The 23,623-nt window shown below is 29.9% G+C and overlaps 1 protein-coding gene across 2 annotated transcripts; it reads right to left on the reverse strand.

Annotated features, from left to right (window-relative positions):
* Positions 1 to 302: 302 nt before the first annotated feature.
* LOC132744976 (glutamate receptor ionotropic, kainate glr-3-like) lies at positions 303 to 22,387 on the reverse strand. Of its 2 annotated transcripts, none has more exons than XM_060733797.1 (17): positions 22,211 to 22,387; positions 14,924 to 15,043; positions 14,096 to 14,238; positions 12,871 to 12,992; positions 11,228 to 11,328; positions 9,803 to 9,993; positions 9,281 to 9,457; positions 8,899 to 9,003; positions 8,282 to 8,476; positions 7,845 to 7,945; positions 6,908 to 7,004; positions 6,170 to 6,347; positions 5,015 to 5,173; positions 4,252 to 4,472; positions 3,726 to 3,858; positions 1,962 to 2,094; positions 303 to 1,523 (listed from the first exon to the last, which is right to left on the reverse strand). In XM_060733797.1, the coding sequence occupies exons 1-17, from the start codon at positions 22,296 to 22,298 to the stop codon at positions 1,193 to 1,195; spliced, it is 2,595 nt and encodes an 864-aa protein (XP_060589780.1). In that variant the 5' UTR covers positions 22,299 to 22,387; the 3' UTR covers positions 303 to 1,192. The 2 variants fall into 2 exon arrangements, with proteins under 2 accessions (XP_060589780.1, XP_060589781.1); XM_060733798.1 differs by lacking the exon at positions 22,211 to 22,387 and adding an exon at positions 17,875 to 17,996.
* Positions 22,388 to 23,623: the final 1,236 nt, after the last annotated feature.

Genomic DNA, 23,623 nt, shown 5'->3' on the forward strand with positions numbered 1-23,623 from the left:
AATTTTCCGGGAATTTTGATAAATATGATAAAAAAATGTTTGATAATGATTGTTATTGTTCAAAATATCGACAAGGACATTTGATATGTCGTAATAATGATATTACATGCAATATTTGTATGAGAGGAACATATTTAACAAATGTATAAAAGAAATTTTGCATTTAACATGTTATCAAATAGGAAATATTAGAAAATAAATAGAAAATGTTAGAAAATATTAATAAACTATTAAAACATATCACGCAAGTATGAAGGAAAAGAAAGCAAAAATAACAATATCGAAAATGATGTAAACTTTAATAGTAAATAACATATCTTTTTCATATTATGTTAGAGAACTCATTAAAATTATTTACATAAAATAGTAAAACAAGCATATTGGATATTATTCCGATCCCCTGTAGGTTCATAAACATTTTTAACTGTATCTACAGATTACAAATAATAAGAATCATCGTTGAGCAATAACAAAAATACTCAAGGAGTTTTTTAATCAACGATGCATTTGGTCAGTCTAACGTCTAGAAACAATCCAGCACTTAGCAAAAAGTTTTAGACAGGGTAAAGTGAAGTACTTTTATTAGTGTGTATTCTAAAAAAAAAATTAAAAAAAAAGATCAACAATGCAAAGGCAACGTTAACATGACGCCAAAACTAACATGCAAAACTAACATACAACATTCCTTCTCATTTATTTTAAATCTTAGGTAACGTTATGTATTGAAATGTAAAAATGTTAACATGAATGAATGAATGAATGAATGAATGAATGAATGAATGAATGAATGAATAAATGAATGAATGCATGAATAAATGAACGAATGATTATTATACATGTATTTGACAACAACGATCTACAAGGTTGGACACCTTTGTCAATTTGAAACTGAAATTCATTTCCGAATCAAAGAAATACTGAAATATTAATTCAGCGTCAAAAATGTATTTATTAAAATATACAAAGAATGTTATGAAGCGTTTCAGTTCCATGAATGTTGAATGTTAAATCCATTGTCCCAATATTGACGTGATTCATTCAAATACATTTCAAGTTAGATATTTTTTTTAAGACTTAATTATTCTGATGCCATAGTTGAGCAATCAAAAATGCACTTATAAAATATAATTTAATCCACGCATGCGCAATAAAATTCACGCATGCGCGATTACTTGTAAAAAGCACAAGCACTTCATAAACGTGTTTGTTTTGTGTTCAACATATCAAAATTCATACGATGAAATGGTACAATGTTCTTGTTTCTATTGGAATCATAAGCTTGTGGAGGTTCCTGTACTCCCGTTTTCTTACTACACGATTTACATCTGTGCACAATGATTTCAATTATAAAGGTCAACAGCCCAACAAATATGCCAATGACACACACGTAGAAGGCACTCTGTACGTCCATCAGAGATATGGGTTTAGCCTCGGGCAGGGAATTACCCGCACAAAAACTAGACTTTGGCCACCACTTCCGTTTCCATATTTCTAACAAGCCGCTCTCATGTATCTTGATCATTCTGAAAATTATAGAAATGAAATCTAGAAATGAGTAAACTCTATACCATGTAAAATATGGAAAAACGACCAACAAGGAAGTGCGTCCCTCAGTAAATGCATCCTCATATTTCAATTTCTTTTTTTTATTACTATAATAGTAAAACCGTTATTAAGGGACCGCGCAAGGAAATCACTTAAGATGGTCGCTTAATGCATTTTTGTACAACGATGTAAAGTGTGGACGTGTTAAACATTGTATAAGATATATTTCAAATCTTGTATGATACTTCTCCTTAGTTATACTTGGCTTTCTTGTGATAAGATAGAAAAATGTGACGTTAAACATTTGATTTCTATTTGTCACATTCTAATAATGAATCTTGGCAATTGCTCGCTAGTTTGCTCTTACCTCATCGCCGGCATAATACAAATCATTAATGTATGATAGATAAACTTACTGCTCGGAGAATATTGCGGCATGTGGTGACTTATTTTTAAAACCAAATACGTAAATAAGCGGCATAAATTCTTCTTTGATCGCCACAAGACTGCATTCTGTCGCCATTGCTATTTCCATAGTTGTTTTATCACCTTAAAATAAAATATATCAGATAAAGTGAATTGAATGAGCATTTTTTGTTTAAACATATCTTATTGCAGCACATAACATACATTATTATACAAATTATATGTATATAACATAAAGCAAATGGGTTGGGCAACAAGTTCTAGCAAACCTTAGATTTAGTCCTTCCAATAATGGATTTAAAAAATGAAATTCAATGTTACGTTGTTCGTCATTCACTCCTATTAATTCCTAACAAATCCGGACTAAATGTACAATTTTACGTTTTTATTGTTGAAGCAGCACGCCTCCAGATTCATACAAATGTTTAATGAACGAATTTAAAATGTATTAAAAAGTAAAATATTGTCAATTGAACAAAGAAATTAATAAATACATTTCAAAGGGCACTTAAAGTGACATGATGCCCATCAAAGGGTATACAGTGAGTAAACATATGAAAGTCAAAATAAATTCACATTTTGCCATTATTCATTTAATTCAATGTTATAACATACTTTGCATGAACGATTAATCACTCACTTGACTCAAGGAAATTGCTGTAAATATCCACCAGAATTTACTTGTACAGTTCAATTTAGAAAAAAACAGAATAGGACAGTCTTCTTATATTTTAGGAAGATTTATACAATTCATCATAACAATTTTCCAAAAGCATAATGTTGGTGCATCACCGTTATAACTGTCAATCTCTATTAACATATATTCAATTCAGCTCAACTTTACAATGCAAAGATGAGCACAATGTCACTTTAAAATATACGAATATTATCCACAAAATTCAGAATATGCAAAATTGCCCTGACTGCGATAGTCATGAAGTATAGATATGGCAAAATCAGTCTTTTTTTGCACATAACATATATAAATTATATCTTTAATTGTAAATATTGTTACTTTTCTAAACATCTCAAGCTTGATTCTTTTAAAATATTTTGGCTCATCTTGAGGCATGCACCTTTAATGTCATTATGCACCTTTAAGGTCATTGCATCTTATGAAAAAAGTCAACTGTATGAGCTGATAGCAATCGTATAGCAATCGTTTGTAGTTAATTCTTATAATTTGTCATGCAATTAAACTGTAACAGATACTAAATCGATTTCTTTTTAAAATTCATTTATTCTAAAGAAATTGTGTTAATTATTTCAACTTAATTGTGTAAGTTCTGTGCATCTATTGTCTAAATTTCTAGCCTGTCCGCTAAGCTGTATAAGGAGAGCTATTGATTGTAATCAATGGGTCAATGGTTCCATCCTTTGGGCCAGTCTTAATTTGTTCCAAATACTTAACTGTCCTTGGACATTGTGTGCAATTTTCATTGCCCTCTCACCGCTGATTAAGAATTCATGTACAATTTGTAGTCAGTCCCTTGTGGAAAAATTGATAATTATTGGTTAGTTATTCAGGAAACCGTTTGGATTTGGGAATTCAAAAATTGTTAAAATGGCGTAAACCGAAAACATTTTAAACAAACAAGTCTTTTTTTAAAAACGAGTTTACTTTTACATACCGTTGGGCTGGTTTTATTCGCGTAAGATTAATTTGCGGTAACTTCGGTAATTGATTTGCGAATAACAATAAAGCTACAAATGTTTATATTATGCAAAGACCGCCAGTTCTACGAGATACAAACCTATCCATGCATATTTTCCCTTTTTCACTCTTTCTACATGAAATGAAGGACTTGTATGCAGTATCGTGGGGTCGGTTTTATTGAACTTGATAAACGCTTCCCCCATTGCCCTGAAAGCCTTGTTACTTGAGTTCTTAAAATATAGAAATTTTAGTTCTGTATTTGCTGATTCGAGTTACATCTGTATCATAATTTTAGTATTCATTGCTAGTTGTAGATACCTGCCGTTTTATGTTTAAATGAACAATAGAAACCATAAAGAACGCTCAAAACGATAGAATAAGCCAATGTCAGATATTTTTCCAAAGGTAAACTTATAAATATATAAATATAATCCTACTTAACATTTACATTTAAGTTTATTTTCTTCTTTTTTTGAATATTTAAAATGATACGCTAAGTCTTTAATAAAAAAAAAACAGTGAATGCAAGCATTTACATAAAGCATACAAGTATAGTTAAAATATTTGCAACTTTCAGTTAGATAATTATTTAGCACATCTGTATGTAAGAAAAAATATTTTACTGGAAAAGTCGTCTCCCAAGCAGTTCCACCAAGGGTCCCCCATTTGTATGTGTCCTTAAGGTCATTCATTTCTTGCAAGGAATTGAACGGAGGTTTCTCCTTTGTAACAGTTAGAAAGGCAATAAGGTTTCCACAATACGTCCCTACTATTATAATACATGTCAACCACCAACAGCTGATCAATGTCCGTCCAGCTGTTGATTCCGGTAAATGTACGCCGCCTGTAAGAAAAAAACGTAACTGTTGTATGCAAAGGACATACTAAAATTTACTTTTTCACATTTTCTGTTTTTCCTTCGATAAAGAAAATAAACAAATTAATAAAATACTTTTTACCGAAAGTTATTCGATAGGATCCTATTTTCCTCTTGGCCTACGAACAATCATTTAGGCATGCATTTATACAAACAAGTATTTCAAACAAAATTAAATCAAACATTCTAACATCAAACAAGCAACAGAAGGCAAAATGTATTTAGAAGAGTTTAAGGCAACTATAATAAATGAACAAAGTTTGTAGCAAAACATATTATTAAATGAAAGCTGCTACCATGTAGGTATCGAGGGTATTGGGTCATTTTAATAGTTACAAATATTAACAGGAATATTGTTCCATTGTACTACATAATACTTGAATTTTAAAACGAACTTTGAAATGATATACAGTACCATGGTATAATTAAATTTCACTATATAATTAACAAATATTTCATGGTTTTAAACTACCATTACCACATTTACAAAAGTATAGGCAATTACGTACCTTGGCATAACAATGCTCCGAAGACATACCAAAATGAACTATGCCATGTATGAAGACCACCGTTCTTTACTCTTTCCTCGGCATACTCCGGTATAGTGTAAAATGGATTATATCTCTCAAGGAGAAATACCAGAACTGTCACTACCAACAGAGACGCTCCTATAATACATGCAATGATCTTTTATACTGACTCAATATACCCGTCTTTCTTGTGTTATGTACTAACTTTATTATATTATGTGCCTACTTTATATCGTAATGTTAATCTCCTTGCCGTTTGGTCTTGTGTTGCTGGATCATGTGCGGGTTGCGTTCATTGAACGCCGCCCTACCTTGATGATCTAGTTTTTTTCATATTTTATTATGTCATGTGCATTCTGTGACATATTTTATAATTTCTTCTCCGAGTATATGCCTTTATATGGCAAAACAATTGAAATAAATGGCACATAAACCATACTTTTTTCTATTGCAAATTTTCAATTATGATAGATTATGTTCGGTAAAATAAAACAAATCAGAGTTCTCAAGGAAAAAACGTCATACCATGGTTAATGGTACCTTAGTGGGTTTTATATTATGTACTTTTACTCTCCGAATGATCTGATATTTATACATGATATCGCCTTAACAAATTAAACCCTTTATTTCATACGATATTTTTACCAATTTTGAAAATGATAACTTAATTGAATATTTATCGGAATTAAAATTTGACGATTAATTGATAAGATATAAATGCAATATTAGGAAAATATGTGTTTGTCAAGAAATAAATGATCATAAATTAATAACTGAATTGTATGTCGCTAATTAAAAAAATGTATAATTGATCTGTATTTGTTAAATGAATTTATCAAGCAATGATTTTGGAGCAGAACATTCGTGGTTAAAGGGATTTCAAATTACAAAAATCGAGTTACCAAGAGTTTAGTGCCTTGTCACATACTATCTCTTAGCTGCTAAGTGTATCTACTACCGTTGCTACAGGACAGTGAACGGCAGTGTTACATCCGACCGACCAATGTACAGGAAAGTACTGCGCAAACGGAAAAAATGTGCATGCTTGTCACGCTTTATTTATAGCATTAGCAAATGCTAATCACATGATGTTATAGCAGGCTAAGAGTTATAAAGTTAATAATAAAATATTACCTATTGTTAAAAGAACTTCAAATTTGAAAGGGTCTATCAATGTTCGCCATTTTATAGAATTTACATCTGGCTTCTTCACTAGAACTGTTGTATATTCATAATAATATGGATAACTAAAGTCCATGGCCGGATCTCTTTCTGCCTGGATAGAAATTGGCGCAGCAACAATATCAACTTCCTGCAAATAAACAAGAAATATTTTGCTTTTCTTAAAACTAGATATAGAGGATATTATGAAAACAAGCAGTATAAGATAAATGTGAGCTACTGTCCACATCAACCTTGCACTGCCTTAAGTAGGAGTTAACAATAGCATAAAATGATAAAATTTTGAATTAAGAAACATTTGCTGATGTGCTCACATGGCGGTTATCAAGGAACCGTCAATGCGACACGATTCAATCCAAGAAACGCGGCGTATGGTCCCCAAATAAAGTTATGCGTGTGTTCTAAACGAGGAAACAATGGGAGAAAGGACGCCTGTTTATCACAGGCAGAAGACACACAAATTATCATAAACATGATCACAGTAGTCAAGTATTAATGCTTGAACAACTAAACTACAAAAAGGCCATAAACTAGTAAACGGAACTAAACATATTAGAAACTAAACTATTTTGTCATGCTGAATTATCACATTTATTGCAGAATTGTACCAAACCTTACCTTTAGACAGATATATCTATACGGTCAAGTCTCACACGCATTTGTTTTGGTTTGTTTGCATAAGAAACTTACCTCTCTTTGTAGTTGACCAACAAGGCCATTAAAAGTTAGGTTGACCCGGTTTGTTATACCTCCCCATTTTCCATCTGCCGGTTCCGTTAGGTTATACCTTATAAAACCAGCGAACACAAAATGTTAATTTCTTGAACCCTTTTCCGATAGTTTTTAAATATATTTTCTATAGGAAATGTCAAAAAGTAAAAAAAAATTACATTTGCGTCTGATATGGAACTTCCAAAGTGAAATTCTATGTTAGAAATTTAGTGATGTAAAATCTCAACTCGTGTTTACAGAAATGAATAATGCACCCAATTGAAACATTTTAACATTTATAACAATAGATAAATACTCAACGCAATCATCCTTATTGCATATGTTTGTCAAATTAGCATAACGAATCAGATAATTAAAAAAAAACTATGTAATACAGGCCATGCAGTGGAATAACTGCTACCTGCTGTGATGCAACAAGTATAGGATGCTAAAATTATATAGTAGTTACATATTAATAACATGGAAATATATTCAATAAAAACTGATCGACCTTAATGGAAGGTCTGTAATCCAATAAATAATTATATTGACAGTATTCAATATCAGCAGTAACAACAAACCACGAAACAATTATATAAATAATACATGGATGATGGTTCTAATTATGAGATACATGATCCATTTTACATAACTTCATATAGCAGATAATAAAATGTTCTGGAACTACATATTATTATTCATCATATCAATGCTTATACTACCTTTTTTTTTCAAGAAACATTTTTATAAGATTATGGTTATGATACATTCATGTTGTTTTATTTTATTTCAATATTATAAATAATTATTGAAATTATGCACGTTGTAATTCAATTCAATTCACTTGAATGTAAAATAAATAATGCAGTACTTTATTCTTGACATATTTACCAGAAGATGAATTATAGATATTTACGTGAAATTAAGTTTGTTCGCCAACTCTTGTATTAAATCTAGGCAGAATCCCTCATAAATGTACGTATTATTCTCTTTTCTCTTTATAACGAATGGCGAATACTGAAAAATAAAATGATTCTGTGAACGTTGTGACAAAAAAATTGGTTTCACAACAAATAATCATGTTCACTTACTGTATGTAATAAGCATAATCTCAATAGGTACATCATGTTCTTGTGAAAACGTCTGCTGTGTTCATATAACATGTATAAGCTCACAGCATGTATTCAAAAAGGCTGTAACGAAATTTAATTTTGAAACAACAATCGCGTTTGCCAGTCGGTACAATCAATTGTTTCACTGGACCTGTTCTTCCGAATTTGTTTTAAAAGTGTTATACTGAAATTACTGAATGTTCTTAAATATGCATATAAATAATGTATCACTAACACCAACCTCAAGTGTGGAAATCAAAAACCATCTCTTGTTATAACCATATTTTATATTTGGAAATATTTCCGAGTTCAATACAACATTTCCATTGAAATCAGCATGTCCTACTGGACTTAATTCCCTGCTTTTTGCCCTCCAAAGCAATGTTTCAATATAGTAGCCTTTACAATAGTTGGTGGGATTCCAGGACTTTGCATTCTGCAGACAAGAGGAAGAAAAGATGAGAATAAAGATAAACAATCCAGTCACACCTATTGGGAACACAGAAGGCACCAAAAACTGGTAAAAATTTGATATATATCATGAACAAATTGCATCTAGAATGTAAACTTAAAGTCGATATCCCTTGTTGATGGGATCTTTTACGTGTCCATTCGATATTTTTCTATAATAACAGTATTTTGTAATTTCTACAATACAGAAATGTATAATTTAATAACTGGAGAATATCAAAACATGTCACAATAACAGTGTACATTATGTTATAAAGGTGAGCCCCGTTTTTATTCCTTAGTCTTGGCATTTACGGTTATGCAATATTTCGAAAGAAAATAAGTACAATGTACATTGATATATTATTTCAACTGATTTCTGAATACCAAGTGGATTAAAACATTAACCTCTTCGAGTCGTTTGACAAACACCGTTTTGAAATTAACAGGATCCGATCCGATGGTTTCTTTAAAAACCTCCAATGAAGTACAGTCGATACCTTTAGACAAAGCCTGCAAAAGAAATTTCAGACATAACTAAGTCACCAAACTTGATAAATTATGTAATATTTTCTATCGTCAGCATTATCTTATTTAAAATTGTTAATCGTGTCCAGAAGTCAAATTATAAGTTTGCGTACATTATTTTAACTCTTCAATATACAGATCATCTTTGATTTAATTCGTTATCAATTTTAAATTGTAATGATAAATATGTGAAATGTTATCTAATTAAACACCAGTAGCAGAATTGTTACAGCTGTTCTATAAGACGATACCATGTGCTAACCTGCATGTCTATAGTATGAGGTCTAGGGACAGCTACAACGGCAATGTTGTCAATATCAAATGCATTCTGTTGGAATATCTTTAAAGCATCTTTATCATAACCGTACAAGACAACCAGCCACCTTGAGAACATTTTCAGTAACGTCTTTTGATTATTGAATGGATCAAAATTATAAGCCTGTAAAAGGAAAATGCTAATGAATTTTAACAGAAGTTTCTACTATCTAAATTATAAAACAAATACACGCATAATAAAGCTCCATAAGAAAAACATGTTCACAAATAATAAAGTGTAAGTTTGCATTCTGTGTAAGGAATGTATGAAGATATTGGGGAGCATCTGTTTCAAAGGAAAACTAATCTTTTAATCTTTAAAAATTGACAAATTAATAACAATTAGAAACACAGCTAAGGTGACTTTCTATAATTTTAAATAGTTATTGGACTATAAATTATTTACGTGTAAGACAAAGACAGTTGAAATCTCTAAAAAAATATTAAAAGATGATAAATTGGAACTTACTGCTTTAAGAATATGTTTTGTATTGCTTAATCGACACACGATAACAATTTCTATATCTTTGTTGTTTTCAACATGTGTTTGGTACAGCTCTTGTAAAACCTTTTGCATATTGGAAACATGATCTATATTGTATAGGGCAATGAGGACCCCGTCTTTTGATAAGCCGTCCACTAACTTAGACATTTGCCATTCTGTGTTGAAATAAAAGATATATGCTATTTATTAAAACTGCATGCCTCCAGATGAGCCAAAAAATTCAAGAAAACATTGAGCAGAGATTTAATAAGATTTTAAGAAAAGTAAAAAGATTCAAGTAATAATTTGTATAATAATTATGTGCGATTAATGACTGATTTTGCAGTATTTATTACGATATTTCTATTGTGTTACTAATGCAGTAAAGACTATTTTTGCATATTTTGACCTCTTTTTGCACAAACATGGTACTTATAAGGATTATAAGTGCCGTTTGTGATGTGCATTTTTTTTGCTCCCTTAGCAATATTTTACAAAATTCATTTTCAAATTTTCATAAAACATTAGCATGATTCTGGAAGCATGTTGCTTTAGCATCGTAAAATTTTAGTTTCATTCATTTAACATGATATTGAGCAGGGTCTTTTAAATTTCTATTTGAAATACCCTGTATTTAGTTGGATGGTTATAGTTTTCTCCTTGTAAACACGGATGCTGGCACATCTGCTGTTGTATCATATATATTAATAAAAACAATAGAAATTGTATGACATAAAAGCATTTTTACTGAGAAAGTGTCATTATTTGGGAGGATACCTTTTTGTTTGCACTTCAAAAGTGATATAGTATACTCACATGTGACCTTTATGTTATTGTAATCTATACAACTGAGATTTATTTTTGCAAAACCGAATCACAAATTTGTTTCAGAAATAAGTGTTAATAGTTTTCCGAGAACAAGGTTTGAAATAATGGGATTAATCATAGTTCGTTCTTTAATAATTTCATGATTGCTTTTTTAAAGTTATTTTGTTAAAGTGACTAAAATAAATGAAGATCGAACACTGTATAAGGCGGTGCTAGACAATACGATATATGTTGTATTTTCATATATATCTTGTGAATAAGCTCAATCGAGCCTGCTATCTCTCACTTTTCACTTTTAAACTCTCGAGAGATGTCTCATTTTCCTGATTTCTATGACCTAACATACAAATGAATTTATCTGAAAGACTTTAAATGTTGGCTTTAACTACAGTCATTTGTAAATACAATACCAAGTGAATTAATGCTTCATTTTGTCATGTCATAAACATATATTGAACAAATTTAGACAAATAATTGACTGAATTCCTTAGAGACAAGACTCAAAACATAAAACTCATAGTGTGATATCAATCATTCATTCGTTCCGAAAATCGATAATGTAAAATATATTGTTTTTTTTACCTGTAGAAGTTTCGTAAAATATTGCAATTGAACGCCACTTCAATGCTTTTATCATTGAACGAACAACGGGTAGTTCAGGCATGCTTATCAACACGTCGTCCCTACAATAAAATATTAATTAAACAGCAAACGGTAAAAGAGATGAAATCCCATTTATGGTAGGTAATGTTATTAGAAATAGAGAATTAATTTATATTGCGTGTCCCTTTGGAAGTATTCAGATAATTTCTTTTACCAGGAGAAAAATACAAATAAAACATGATTCTTTTCTAGAAATATCTTCTTGTAAGTGTGTCTATGAATTATGACTAAAACATCGTTTTTGTATCAGTAACATACATCATACTTCAATTTTGTCCATATCCATTCTCTGCCCGTGTGCCCTTTTTTGTGGGGTGGGGGCGAGGTGGGTGGGGTTGGGGTGATTGGGGAAAGGGGTATGGGGGTTCTATATCTTTTATGTTATAACTTCCCTCTGCGTTTCCCCATTTTCATAGTCCAGTGCCTTCTGTGTGCCCTGCCAATGTGGCTCAATTGTGTCGAGGGCTTCGTTCTATGAATGTTGCCTTACCTTTTCTTGTTGGTTGATCTTTGTCTCCGTTTTTTTATATAATTTCCCCAAGTCTCAGAGGATCAATGTTTTTGATACTTGATTTAGTAGGTGAGATGGGAGTATAATTTTTCTATGTTATTTTGCTGTCTCTAATGGACATGATACAATATGAGTTTGTGATTTTTCAGTCATTAGTTTTTATTTTCAATGTAGCTGATTTTATTGAGATACTGACGACTAGAGCATAGTGGTATGGTATGGTATGGTATGGTATGGTATGGTATGGGATGGTATGGTATGGTATGGGATGGTATGGTATGGTATGGTATGGTATGGTATGGTATGGTATGGTATGGTATGGTATGGTATGGTATTGTATGGTATGGTATGGTATGGTATGGAAGCTTACATTGTTTTTTTGTGTTTTAAGTAGTATCGATGCTTAAAAGATCCTGTATGTTGAACTTGAGGTTGCATACCAACTTAAGTGATATTATATGCAAATAAAACAATTTTCAAAAATCGAAGAATATGTAAAATATGTACTGCAAATATTTGTACATTATATGTACTCATTAAAATATATGCATTCATTTCTTATTGTAAAATTTGACTTAGACTTTATAGAAAATAATTTTTTATTACCTCCCTTTATTTACATAAAATGTTACATATACTGCTTTTTGGAACTTACAAAAAATTGATAAATCTTAATTTGAGCATCATATTCATGATATAAAACCATAAACAATTTGTGTTACAGGATCTTTAAAATGTCTTATTGCAACTGTAAAAGAAGACCCCAGGTTGAATTACGTGAATTATTACAAACATGAGCGGTCTTCTGCATAGAACCACCGATCTTTTACAAACTAACTGGATGGTTTAACAGCTCATCACTTTATTTTTGAATAGTAGATGGATTTGTTATACCCTGAGTAATATATTCATTATACAGTTAACTACCCTGATAACGATATTAAGGGAACAGCCGATTTTATATCGATATTCCCGGATATCGTTATATCCGTGTATCGTTACGTCCCTCATACTGCAAATAATCAATGTATGACTAGCTTACAAATGTTACCCATTTTGAAGCGTAGAATTGGTTGATTTCAAACAGTGTGCTGTCCCTATCAGATTATTGATGAACTCAGAATTTGAGCTACAGGTAAATGACCCCATTCTCTCTGATGGTAACCTTGAAATCTGAAATTGTTTAAATAAAAAGCTAAATTTACACTTTAAAAATCTACAGGAGTAGCACATTTTAAGTGTAATATTTCCCTTTTATCTTAACTAATACAAATGTAGAAAACAAATTTTCCATTTTCCCAAACGTGACTGTTATCTACAGGAAAACATCAAAGTATTTGCACTTAACCCTGAAATGTAGTAAAGTATTATCTGAAGTACTTGTATGAGGTCCTGAAAGCTAGTACTGTAAAGATTCTTTCACAGAGGCATTTCCCTTAGCTTTGAAATACAGTCAATACCAGTATAAAATGATGATTATAAAATTTATCGATTTTAGATCATTTTACCAATATCACACGCGACTGTAGACGTTGTCGTACATGCGTTGATTGGTCGTTGCTTTTTTTATTTCATCATTTTCATTTCGGTGTCCGCGATGGTAAAAAGATGAACAAGTGGTCCGTTAGAATCGACAACAATGCGTACAAGGTATTTTTTAAACAACAAATTTTATCAACAATACTGAGGTGTTATTACTTCTACAACTATTTATTCCAAGCCACTCTTTGTTTACATAAAAGTGTATCCTTATATACATGTATTGCATTAGTTGTATCTAACGAAATACCGGTATCATTTAAAGCATTATTTCTTTTTTGCTCCATTCTCCACTATGGAGTATCCAACCAACCTATCCAAAGTACAAGCGAAATTACTAGTATTGTTTGATCACTATTTTATGTTGTCTATTTATTTTACCGACAATTTTTCATCATATTGAACTGCAACTTTTGCATCATTTTGCTGCGTATGCCAAAATAACAAAAGTCTTATCTCTTCACAGCAAGTATCATCTTTGGCGCCATCAGCCTAAAAACCTTGAGCTTTGGAATGATTTAAGTAAAATGAAATGAATATTTTTGCTTACTTAATGCAATGAAATAATTACCTGGACAAAAAGAATTGAGCGAATGATCTGAAAATTTGAAGAACCGTATATGATCAAGACAATAATCCGGTCCTGTCATGTCAAAATCCTCAGCGGGAACTTTTAATAAAGGTGTCAAAATATTTACTTATTATATGCTAAGAGATAGAGCATCAAGTTATAATACCTTATTATCCCTTGGAGTCATGACTCCAAGCTTAACCAGCTTTTTGTGACTTGTCTGCAGGATTTGTGGTGCTTTCAGAAGGTTCACGTCGTAATGCATGACTAGAATTATATCAACATTTGGATCTGCGTCCAATAGTTTAACTAAAAATAGAATATGATTACATTTTATTTCAATATTTCTAATTTACAGAATTGATTAACTTGTAAGGTTACATGTAGCATTAATTATCTATATGATTTATAGTTATAGTACTAATCTTTTCAACTGGTTAACCCTTTGTACGATGTGTTTCAAATACGAGAATGTAAGTACTAGCCTATGGAATGGAGTCTATAAATGTAAATGCTAAAAATGAAATGCTATTAAATGTATTAAAATACCTGGCCAGATTGTTGTGTGACACCTGAGACATCTGCATGTATAGATACTTTTCATGTGTATATACTAGTACATTGACAAGAATTTGCGTCAACTATTTGTTCAATAAGTACGACTGTAATGCCTTGCTATTTCAAAAAACAGAATAAACTTTCCTTGCTTTTATTCTCTTATATACTAGTACTATGTAAGTTACGTCACAATGAAGTACTTTCGCTAGCTATTACCAAGTATAGGGTGTTCTAGTAAACATTTTTACGCAGCCTATCAATTATCGTTTCTGCTTTCAGGTGATAGTGATGTCAATTATCGAAACGTTGACATGGTTAATGTCTGTCAGGATGTGATTGTCCTTTGATCTTTTGCCTGTTATATAATTGTTTGAAGTTCGTTCAGTTAAACGGTGATTTATAAAGATTTTTATGGAAGAACTGAAGACAAATTTACCTGATCTTAAAATGTAGAACATTTCTCTCGTATCAACAAGGTGCTTGACAATCACGAATTGCTGCCCATTCCTGGACAATATTTCTGTCTCAACGGTGTTAGTTCCAGTCGCAATAATTCCTTATTATAAAATATAAAATAACAATTACGTTAGTCTTGTTTCTTGATATTAAAAAGGCGTTATTTCTTTCTCCAATTTACTAAATGGTTGATTTGTGGCGACTTTAGACGTTTATCTTCATATATTAATAAATTTACACGTTTCATTTTTGTTGATTATGTACAATAAAAGGGCAATGATTAATAAGGAAAGGCGGCATTCAATGAACATGCACAGTAATGTCATTTTCAAACAAAGAATAAAAATTTTACATCAAATTCGTGCAAACTGGGATTTGGCAAAAGTGATAAGTCTTTGACATTTTAAATTTATTTTACTCTGAATTGCACCTTTTTATGTAAAATATGCATTCTTGAAGATTGATTAGAAAAATATGTTTTTTTTATTTGTTTCTGGAATTTTTTTATAAACAGTGCAAGGATTTTTTTTTTTGGGGGGGGGGGATATAATGAAAACCTTTTTTTCAGGAGCCAAGTAAACAAGTATATAAACTTCACTTAATGTTTAAATTGACCTTTTTAAGGGAGCCATCTGAGTTGTTTACATGTAGGGATTAATACTATGTTTTATCAAGGTTTGCTCCATATGATGTAGATCTAGACCAATATCGTGTAAGCAAACTTTCAAATCACTCTCGTTTCCGAGATTAATAGTTTAATTGTGTGAATGACTCAAAATTTAAAAAAATGTTAAAATGAGCCGTGCGATGACAAAACCAACATAATGGGTTCGCTATCAGTTTCTCTTATTATTATAGGGTTTGTAAGCGAAAAGCATGGATCCTGATCAGATTGCGCGGACTAGATTTTCTGACTTCTGTAATAAAGCAATCGTTTGGATTTGCAAGATATATTAAATTCTTCTTTGTTATTAGTAACTATATACTAATATAAAGTTATAACTTCTAAATCCCATGTGTGATAAGGAGTGAAAGATTATAAATTATTTAGTTATACTTTCGCGATATTCTTTTTTTATGTATCTTAGAAAACTATTTGATGTTCTACAATGTTGAATTATATAACATGTATTGTGTATATCTTTTTTGTTCCTTTGATATTTATTAATATCATTTGATTAGGAACATAATGATTGTTATGTTATCGTTAATTATGTATTTGTAATGCTATTTAGTGATGTGTACACATTTAATGAAAAACCTACGATGTCCTTTTCTGTCCAATTAGAATTTCACTTGTACAAATGTATCACGCAATAATTATCGCCTTTCGAGCAAAAATGCTCGCATTTCCCTTAAAACGCGATAGTATATAGTTTAAACGAAAATTTAATTTTTTTTTTAATTTCACTCGTATACATGTACGACAATGCAATCTAGTTTATTCAGCAAACAATAGCATTTTTATTCAGCATCAAAAAAGACATATTTATAGCTAACAAAAATATAGAAAATATTGAAACGTGTCCCTGTTTCAAGGAAATGCTGAATGTATCACGTTATACTATCAAAATTCACTGTGGACGAAATAAAACACCAAAGCAACCTATTAAGCTACATGCATGCGAATTGTTGTTGTAATATGGCGGTATCGTGAAACCAAGAGCAAACATTTAAATCAACTTTAAACGTATTCTAATATCACTCAAATACATAAAGAGCATGTGATTTTAATGCATGTGACGAGTAAATGCACTTAAACAATGATTCTTTTCTGTTGTTAAAGTCATTACTTTACAGATCATAGATCAGCACAAATGTGATATTCTTAGCATTGGCTGATCGATCTTATAATCTTGCTACACTTAATGGACATGCTGTCTATAAAAACACTATTATAAAACGTAAAAGTAAAATATTGAAATTAATGAATTAGCAGTTTAAACACTAATAAATATTTTAGATCTGTTATTGTTGCATTTTTCGGTCTAAATTAAATGCCCGCAAATGTTTAGACATGTTGATATTACGTTTGAGAACTTTTGTATTTGGCCTTATATTTATGTCAATGCAAACGGTTGAAAAATAAAATAAATTATTATTTTGTCATTTTACAAAGATGTATGCTTTGCTTTGCGTCCTTTGTTATAAAAATAGTTATACTCCCTAAGTTATACAATATTATGGTTGCAAATGTGTGTGAAATAGTCATATTTTGCTCTAATTTTTGCATAGATAAAGCTTAAGAATAAAGTTCTGTTTTATGTTTGAAAGCCTTAAAGCCGTGGTTAAGGCCTTCATCATGTTTTGTTTAATTTATCTGCCCTAAAATTTGACTTTTTATTATTACATTATTTACGTAAGTTTAACTGCATATTACTTAATCACAAGTCATATTTTCTTAATTTTTACTGTGGGAGTACTTTTGATATTTTATTCTCAATACTAAATGTTTATGTAATTCCATACAACATTATCTTAAAATATAACACCAAAGATAAGTGCCATTTCGCATATATGTTTCATTTCAAAGGTACTCCACTGACGGGACTCGTTATTTCATATCATCGGTCTTTATCAATAACTGAATATGTGCAACCATTTAGATTGCTCTGAATTTCAAGGATAATCATTTTGATTCTGAATAATAACATTAAATCTATTTCGTTCAGACGCTTTTAACTAAATCGAGCTAAGAATTTCGCAACAAATTTCAATTTTTAATTAAACACTCGGTAAACATATTTGAAGATGCAATCTTTACATATTTTCCTGTTTTAAATTTTGTATGTCTTTAATTTTGCATCTCAGTGGTGGTCATTCCATGAAATGTTAGTTCCAAAATGCCAAATATTCAGTAACAATATGTATTGTTCAAATGTCAACCAAATATAAATGAAAAAAAAAATGAAATTAACGACACTGATTTACCTATTGTGATATTGCTCCTATCATCTGCTACCACGTGACATAAAATAGATATAAATCCCAAAACTATGCATTTCTTCTTTTCACACATTCTTGTTATATTATAAATTCCGAACTACTTTTAAGTTGAGAATAGAAAAAGACATCGCTCTAGGGAACATTACCAATTATCTGAAAACATCACTGAATGGTTATTTTTTTATCTAAAAGAAGCTAAAATAACTCCCATTAAATTCCATTAATGTCGGTAACTATTGTTATTTCTAATAGAATTATATCCTACATGCACCAATTCTGGGTAACATTTTTCATTAAAGTAAAGATAAAATCCGATTAAGTAAACTGTCAACAAGAAATCGATATAATATAGATAGAACCATCGCACTAACACTGGTGAAACACAAGATCAAATCACCAAACGTTGTTAATAATAAATTGAATTTCAGCACACTACAGGTATGATTATCGCTATTAACGGCAATTTCTCTAATCATTAGGTACAGAATGGGACTGTGTAAGTGACAATTATTTATGACATAAATATCAGAACATCCATAAATTGTTCTAATTTGTTCATTGTCTCTATTCAAGAATAAAAGCATGCAAGAAATGTATCTAAAGTACTTGTATTTAAATTAAATCAATTTGGCGCAAAGTGAAAAATAGAAAACAAACCGTAAAAGTATATATGTATTTTTAAAAGTATTACAATGGGTAAATGATTGTTTTAAAGATACATGTAATAAAATTCGGATACAATTATATTTCAAAGATAAGAGCACTTATAATGTATATATTAACCTTACTGTCACACTATAGTCTATCAATCTATTTATGCAAAATGGCAAGAACGAAATATAGATAAAAAGTAATAAAAACACTTTCTAAGCATGATAAGAAATACTTTTTTGTCGATAATAATAAGATTGTTTCTGATTGTAGCTCTCAATGAACTCTTCCATTTTATTCAGCAAGTGTTAATGTTAATGCTTTTAAACAATTCTATTTAATTAAAGTATGTTTTGTTACATTTCAAATTTATAAACATAAAGCTATAAATTATGATTGTAAAATGAGTTTAATTTTACTGAAAATGACGTAACAGTTTTACTCTTTAGTTTATGATATTTATAATTATTTTACCTTCAACATACATTATCAATTAAAAAGATTTCTTGGTTGAAAATCTTATGAAACTTTAAAGGAATAAAGTTATCTTTATACAAATGATCAGCTTAGATTTTATACAAACGTATTTATATAATAAGATGTCAAATTATCTCATTCGTTATAGAAAAAGTATTCTTTTTTTTGTTAAATAAATTTCTAAACGTTCATTTTTTTAATTAAAATTTGCATTTTAGAAATGTTATGATAATATACATTTCATACAATTTAAAGTTATAAAAATTTATAATCATGAATATGTTAAATATTTTCTTCTAACACCGATGTACATGTAATTAGATATTTCCATTAAAAGGTTTTATTTCAGGACTGTTACTGTACAATAAAAACAATTCTTTAAAAGACATGATTTGAAAATAAAATCTACTATCATTGTATTTTCCCTGTGACACAAAGGCCAAATCAATAACATTTAACATCGTTAGATGAAATTTACATGCATTTTATTTGTACGAATGAATCAATTACGTAATTCAAAGATATAAATTGTTGTTCTGCAAATGAGATATACTGCATTTTACTCTGTGACACACAGGCTAATCAATAGCACCATTACTGTTTAAAAAACACAAACCCCTCAAATATGGGTCAATCATTTTCCCTAGAAAGGTCAAACATATATTTTATGCTAATGAAATAATGGATTAAGATCATGTTTTAGGATAATCTCTTGGAGAAACTAAATGTAAAATAGCTTGTCATACAATTAGCAAAATGTATATAAAGTGGTATTTTCACTTCCATACAAAATACAAAGTCACTACAACTGTATTCAACTCTTAATTTAACTTGCTGCTAACTTTTTATTAGTCGAGTCTTTAAAGTGTACGATATATCGATTATCATCAGTATATAAGTAAAATTTTATATGTCGCCTTCTTTTCAGTTGCCTCCGTTTTTTTCATGCCTTTTATTTTTGTCTTAAATATACTCTCCCTATTCGTTTGTTTGCAGTTCTTTAAGTGATGCCTTGCTAGTTTGCCCATCTTGTTCAATTAAATGGTCAATGTATAATTATATTAAAAAGTTACACCCGCCCTTTTTGTTTTAAGACATGATTCATCTTTAGAACGTCTGCATTCCTTCGAATGTTCTTCTTTATATCTATTTCTCTACTACGTGTTACACATGTTGTTATATTTTATAGCTAGCACCTCGTCCAATAAAAGTTTGTCACAGCTTTTTAAACTTCCAAAAGAATGAAGTATTGGACTCAACAATGAACAATAACATCTTATGTTTGTAGGTAATGCATAAATGTACTATTGTACTGAATTCAAATTTTCTTCTTGGACCCTATTCTGTAATATTAATCTTATGAGGTAAGGTATCACTGTTACAGAGCGTTATGCATCATATAAATACTAGTTTGTGACGTCTAACATACATGTACGTGAATATCACTAACCTGTTCTTATTCAGAAATTGAATCATAGTTTGGGGACATTTCTGTTGAAAATATGTCAGAGTGTAATCGTATACATATACATGCACAGTCCGTTAACTTGAGTGCAGGTATTAGTTACCCGCACTCCAGAGCATGCCCATTGATTGGCTCATTTTTGCTGGGGTTTACTTATTGTGACGGCAGGGATAGTGGCAAGCGACAGAAATAGCATATTTAGATGCTTGTTCATAGGTTTTTTTTCCGGGGTTTCATATTGTGACAACAGGAAACGTGCTTTTGTGTTTGACTATGATACAAAAGAGAAAGAACATCAAAACACTCGGCAATCTGATTAATACTTGGGGCTACACCCCCTCGTACAAATCAAATAGCCTCGTGTTTCGATGCTCTTTCTATTACTTAATTTTGTGTGTCAATTTTAGAAATTTAACACAATGCCAGTTATTATTTGGCATGCATGTGTATTGAAATAAGATGGCGTTTAAAGCTTTTGTAGACATAACAAAACATGTCTAGATAAATTCAAAAATAAATCTTTTATCTTACTATTAAGCAATTATTTCAAAATATATCACATAAGTGTTAATGAAATGTTGTCAATAAAAATCGATTGTTTTGCTATCATGGTCATGCTCAAAAGTTATGAGTGTAGTGAATCTAAAGTAACAGTCACTTGATTAGAAAAAAAATAATGCGATTGTTTTTTTTTTTTTACTTTACTTAAGGTGAAACATTTCATAGGTTTAAACTATGCGAAAAATATGTAGGCATTTGTATTATATTTAAATAGGTAACTATGGTTTATAAAATATGTAACAATTATTTATTTATCTAGTATTCAGATATATCATTGTTGTTATTGTTACTAATTGACTGTGTAACTATATAACCGCAGTAATTATGATTTATTTATGTAGTATTTAGTGATCATATTGATAACTATTGATTGTGACACAATATAACCGTTGTACCCATGACTAATTTATGTATGTAGTAATCAGATATTATGGTAGTATTTGTTTGTTATTATTGTCATTATTATGAAATGATTGATTAAACATTTCTTGATAAATGAGTATTTAAATTCGATACGTAAAGCTGTCTAACGAAAATTCATCAGACAGAATTCATGAAATATTTCACAAGCGACTGACAAGTAATAAATAACGAACAAAGTGAAACAACATGACGGCATTTATTTTTGATTGTTATTTCATTTAGTTGATATTCTTTTCATCCGCATTCAGATATAGTCGGGCTACAGTGAAAATTATATTTTATTAATTTCACTAGTGGTTTATCAGAATATAATCATCTGATATAACACAGTAAAACACTGGAAAGCCTGAAATAAAAGTCTATACCAATAACTTATGTGCAAGCATATAGATTGTTCTGATTTTCCGGGATAATCATAATAAATTAATATGAAAAATAAGCTAAAAGTAAATCGACCAAAGGCTTTTAACTAAATCGAGCTAACATTCGCACTGATATTAGATTTTTAATTCAATTCTCCTTAGTAAATATCTTTGCAATATTTACATGTTTTTTCCTGTTTTAAGTTTTCCTGTTGAAATTCAAATTTTATTTTTCGTCGTTTGCACCTCAGTTGAAGTTCTTAAATGAAATCCCAGTAAATTAAGTAAATACCAAAATGTCAAATATTCGGGAACAGTATGAATTGTTTAAATGTCAACCAAATATAAATAAAAATTATTGAAATGAACGACACTGATTTACCTATTGTAATATTGCTCCTATCATCTGCTACCACGTGACATAAAATAGATATAAATCCCAAAAATATGCATTTCTTCGTTTCACTCATTCTTGTTTTTTTATAAATTCCGAACTACTTTTAAGATGAGGATAGAAAAAGACAACGCTCTAGGGAACACTACCAATTATCTGAAAACATCACTTGGTTATTTATATATAAAAAGAAGCTAAATTAAATTCCATTAATGTCGGTAACTATTGTTATTTCTAATAGAATTATATCCTACATGCATCAATTCTGGGTAACATTTTTCATTAAAGATAAAATCCGATTAAGTAAACTGTCAACAAGAAATCGATATAATATAGATAGAACTATCTCACTAACACTGGTGAAACACAAGATCAAATCACCAAACGTTGTTAATAATAAATTGAATTTCAGCACACTACAGGTATGATTATCGCTATTAACGGCAATTTCTCTAATCATTACGTACAGAATGAGACTGTGTAAGTGACAATTATTTATGACTAAATATCAGAACATCCATAAAATGTTGTAATTTGTTTCATTGTCTACATTAAAGAATAAAAGGATGTAAGAAATGTATCTAAAGAACTTGCATTTCAATTTAATTATAATTAATTTGGTGCAAAGTGAAAAATAGAAAAGTAACCGTAAATGTATATATTTTTTAAAAGTATTACAATGGGTAAATGATTGTTTTAAAGATACATGTAATAAAATTCGGATACAATTATATTTCAAAGATAAGAGCACTTATAATGTATATATTAACCTTACTGTCACACTATAGTCTATCAATCTATTTATGCAAAATGGCGAGAACGAAATATAGATTAAAAGTAATAAAACATTTTCTAAGCATGATAAGAAATACTTTTTTGTCGATAATAATACTATTGTTTCTGATTCTGAAAATTGTTAGAAACTCTCAATGAACTCTTCCATTTTATTCAGCAAGTGTTAATGTTAATGCTTTAAAACAATTCTATTAAATTAAAGTACGTTTTGTTACATTTCAAACTTAAAAACATAAAGCTATAAATTATGATTGTAAAATGAGTTTAATTGTACTGAAAATGACGTAACAGTTTTACTTATTAGTTTATGATATTTATAATCATTTTACCTTCAACATACATTATCAATTAAAAAGATTTCTTGGTTGAAAATCTTATGAAACTTTAAAGGAAGAAAGTTATTTTTATACAAATGATCAGCTTAGATTTTATACAAACGTATTTATATAATAAAATGTCAAATTATCTCATTCGTTATAGAAAAAGTATTCTTTTTTTTTTGTTAAATAAATTTCTAAACATTCATTTTTTTTTAAATTAAAATTTGCATTTTAGAAATGTTATGATAATATACATTCCATACAGTTTAAAGTTATAAAACTTTAT

This window comes from Ruditapes philippinarum, unplaced genomic scaffold (assembly GCF_026571515.1).
Source record: "Ruditapes philippinarum isolate M1 unplaced genomic scaffold, ASM2657151v2 ctg632_1_1_1_1, whole genome shotgun sequence".
Classification (NCBI taxonomy): Eukaryota; Metazoa; Mollusca; class Bivalvia; order Venerida; family Veneridae; genus Ruditapes; species Ruditapes philippinarum.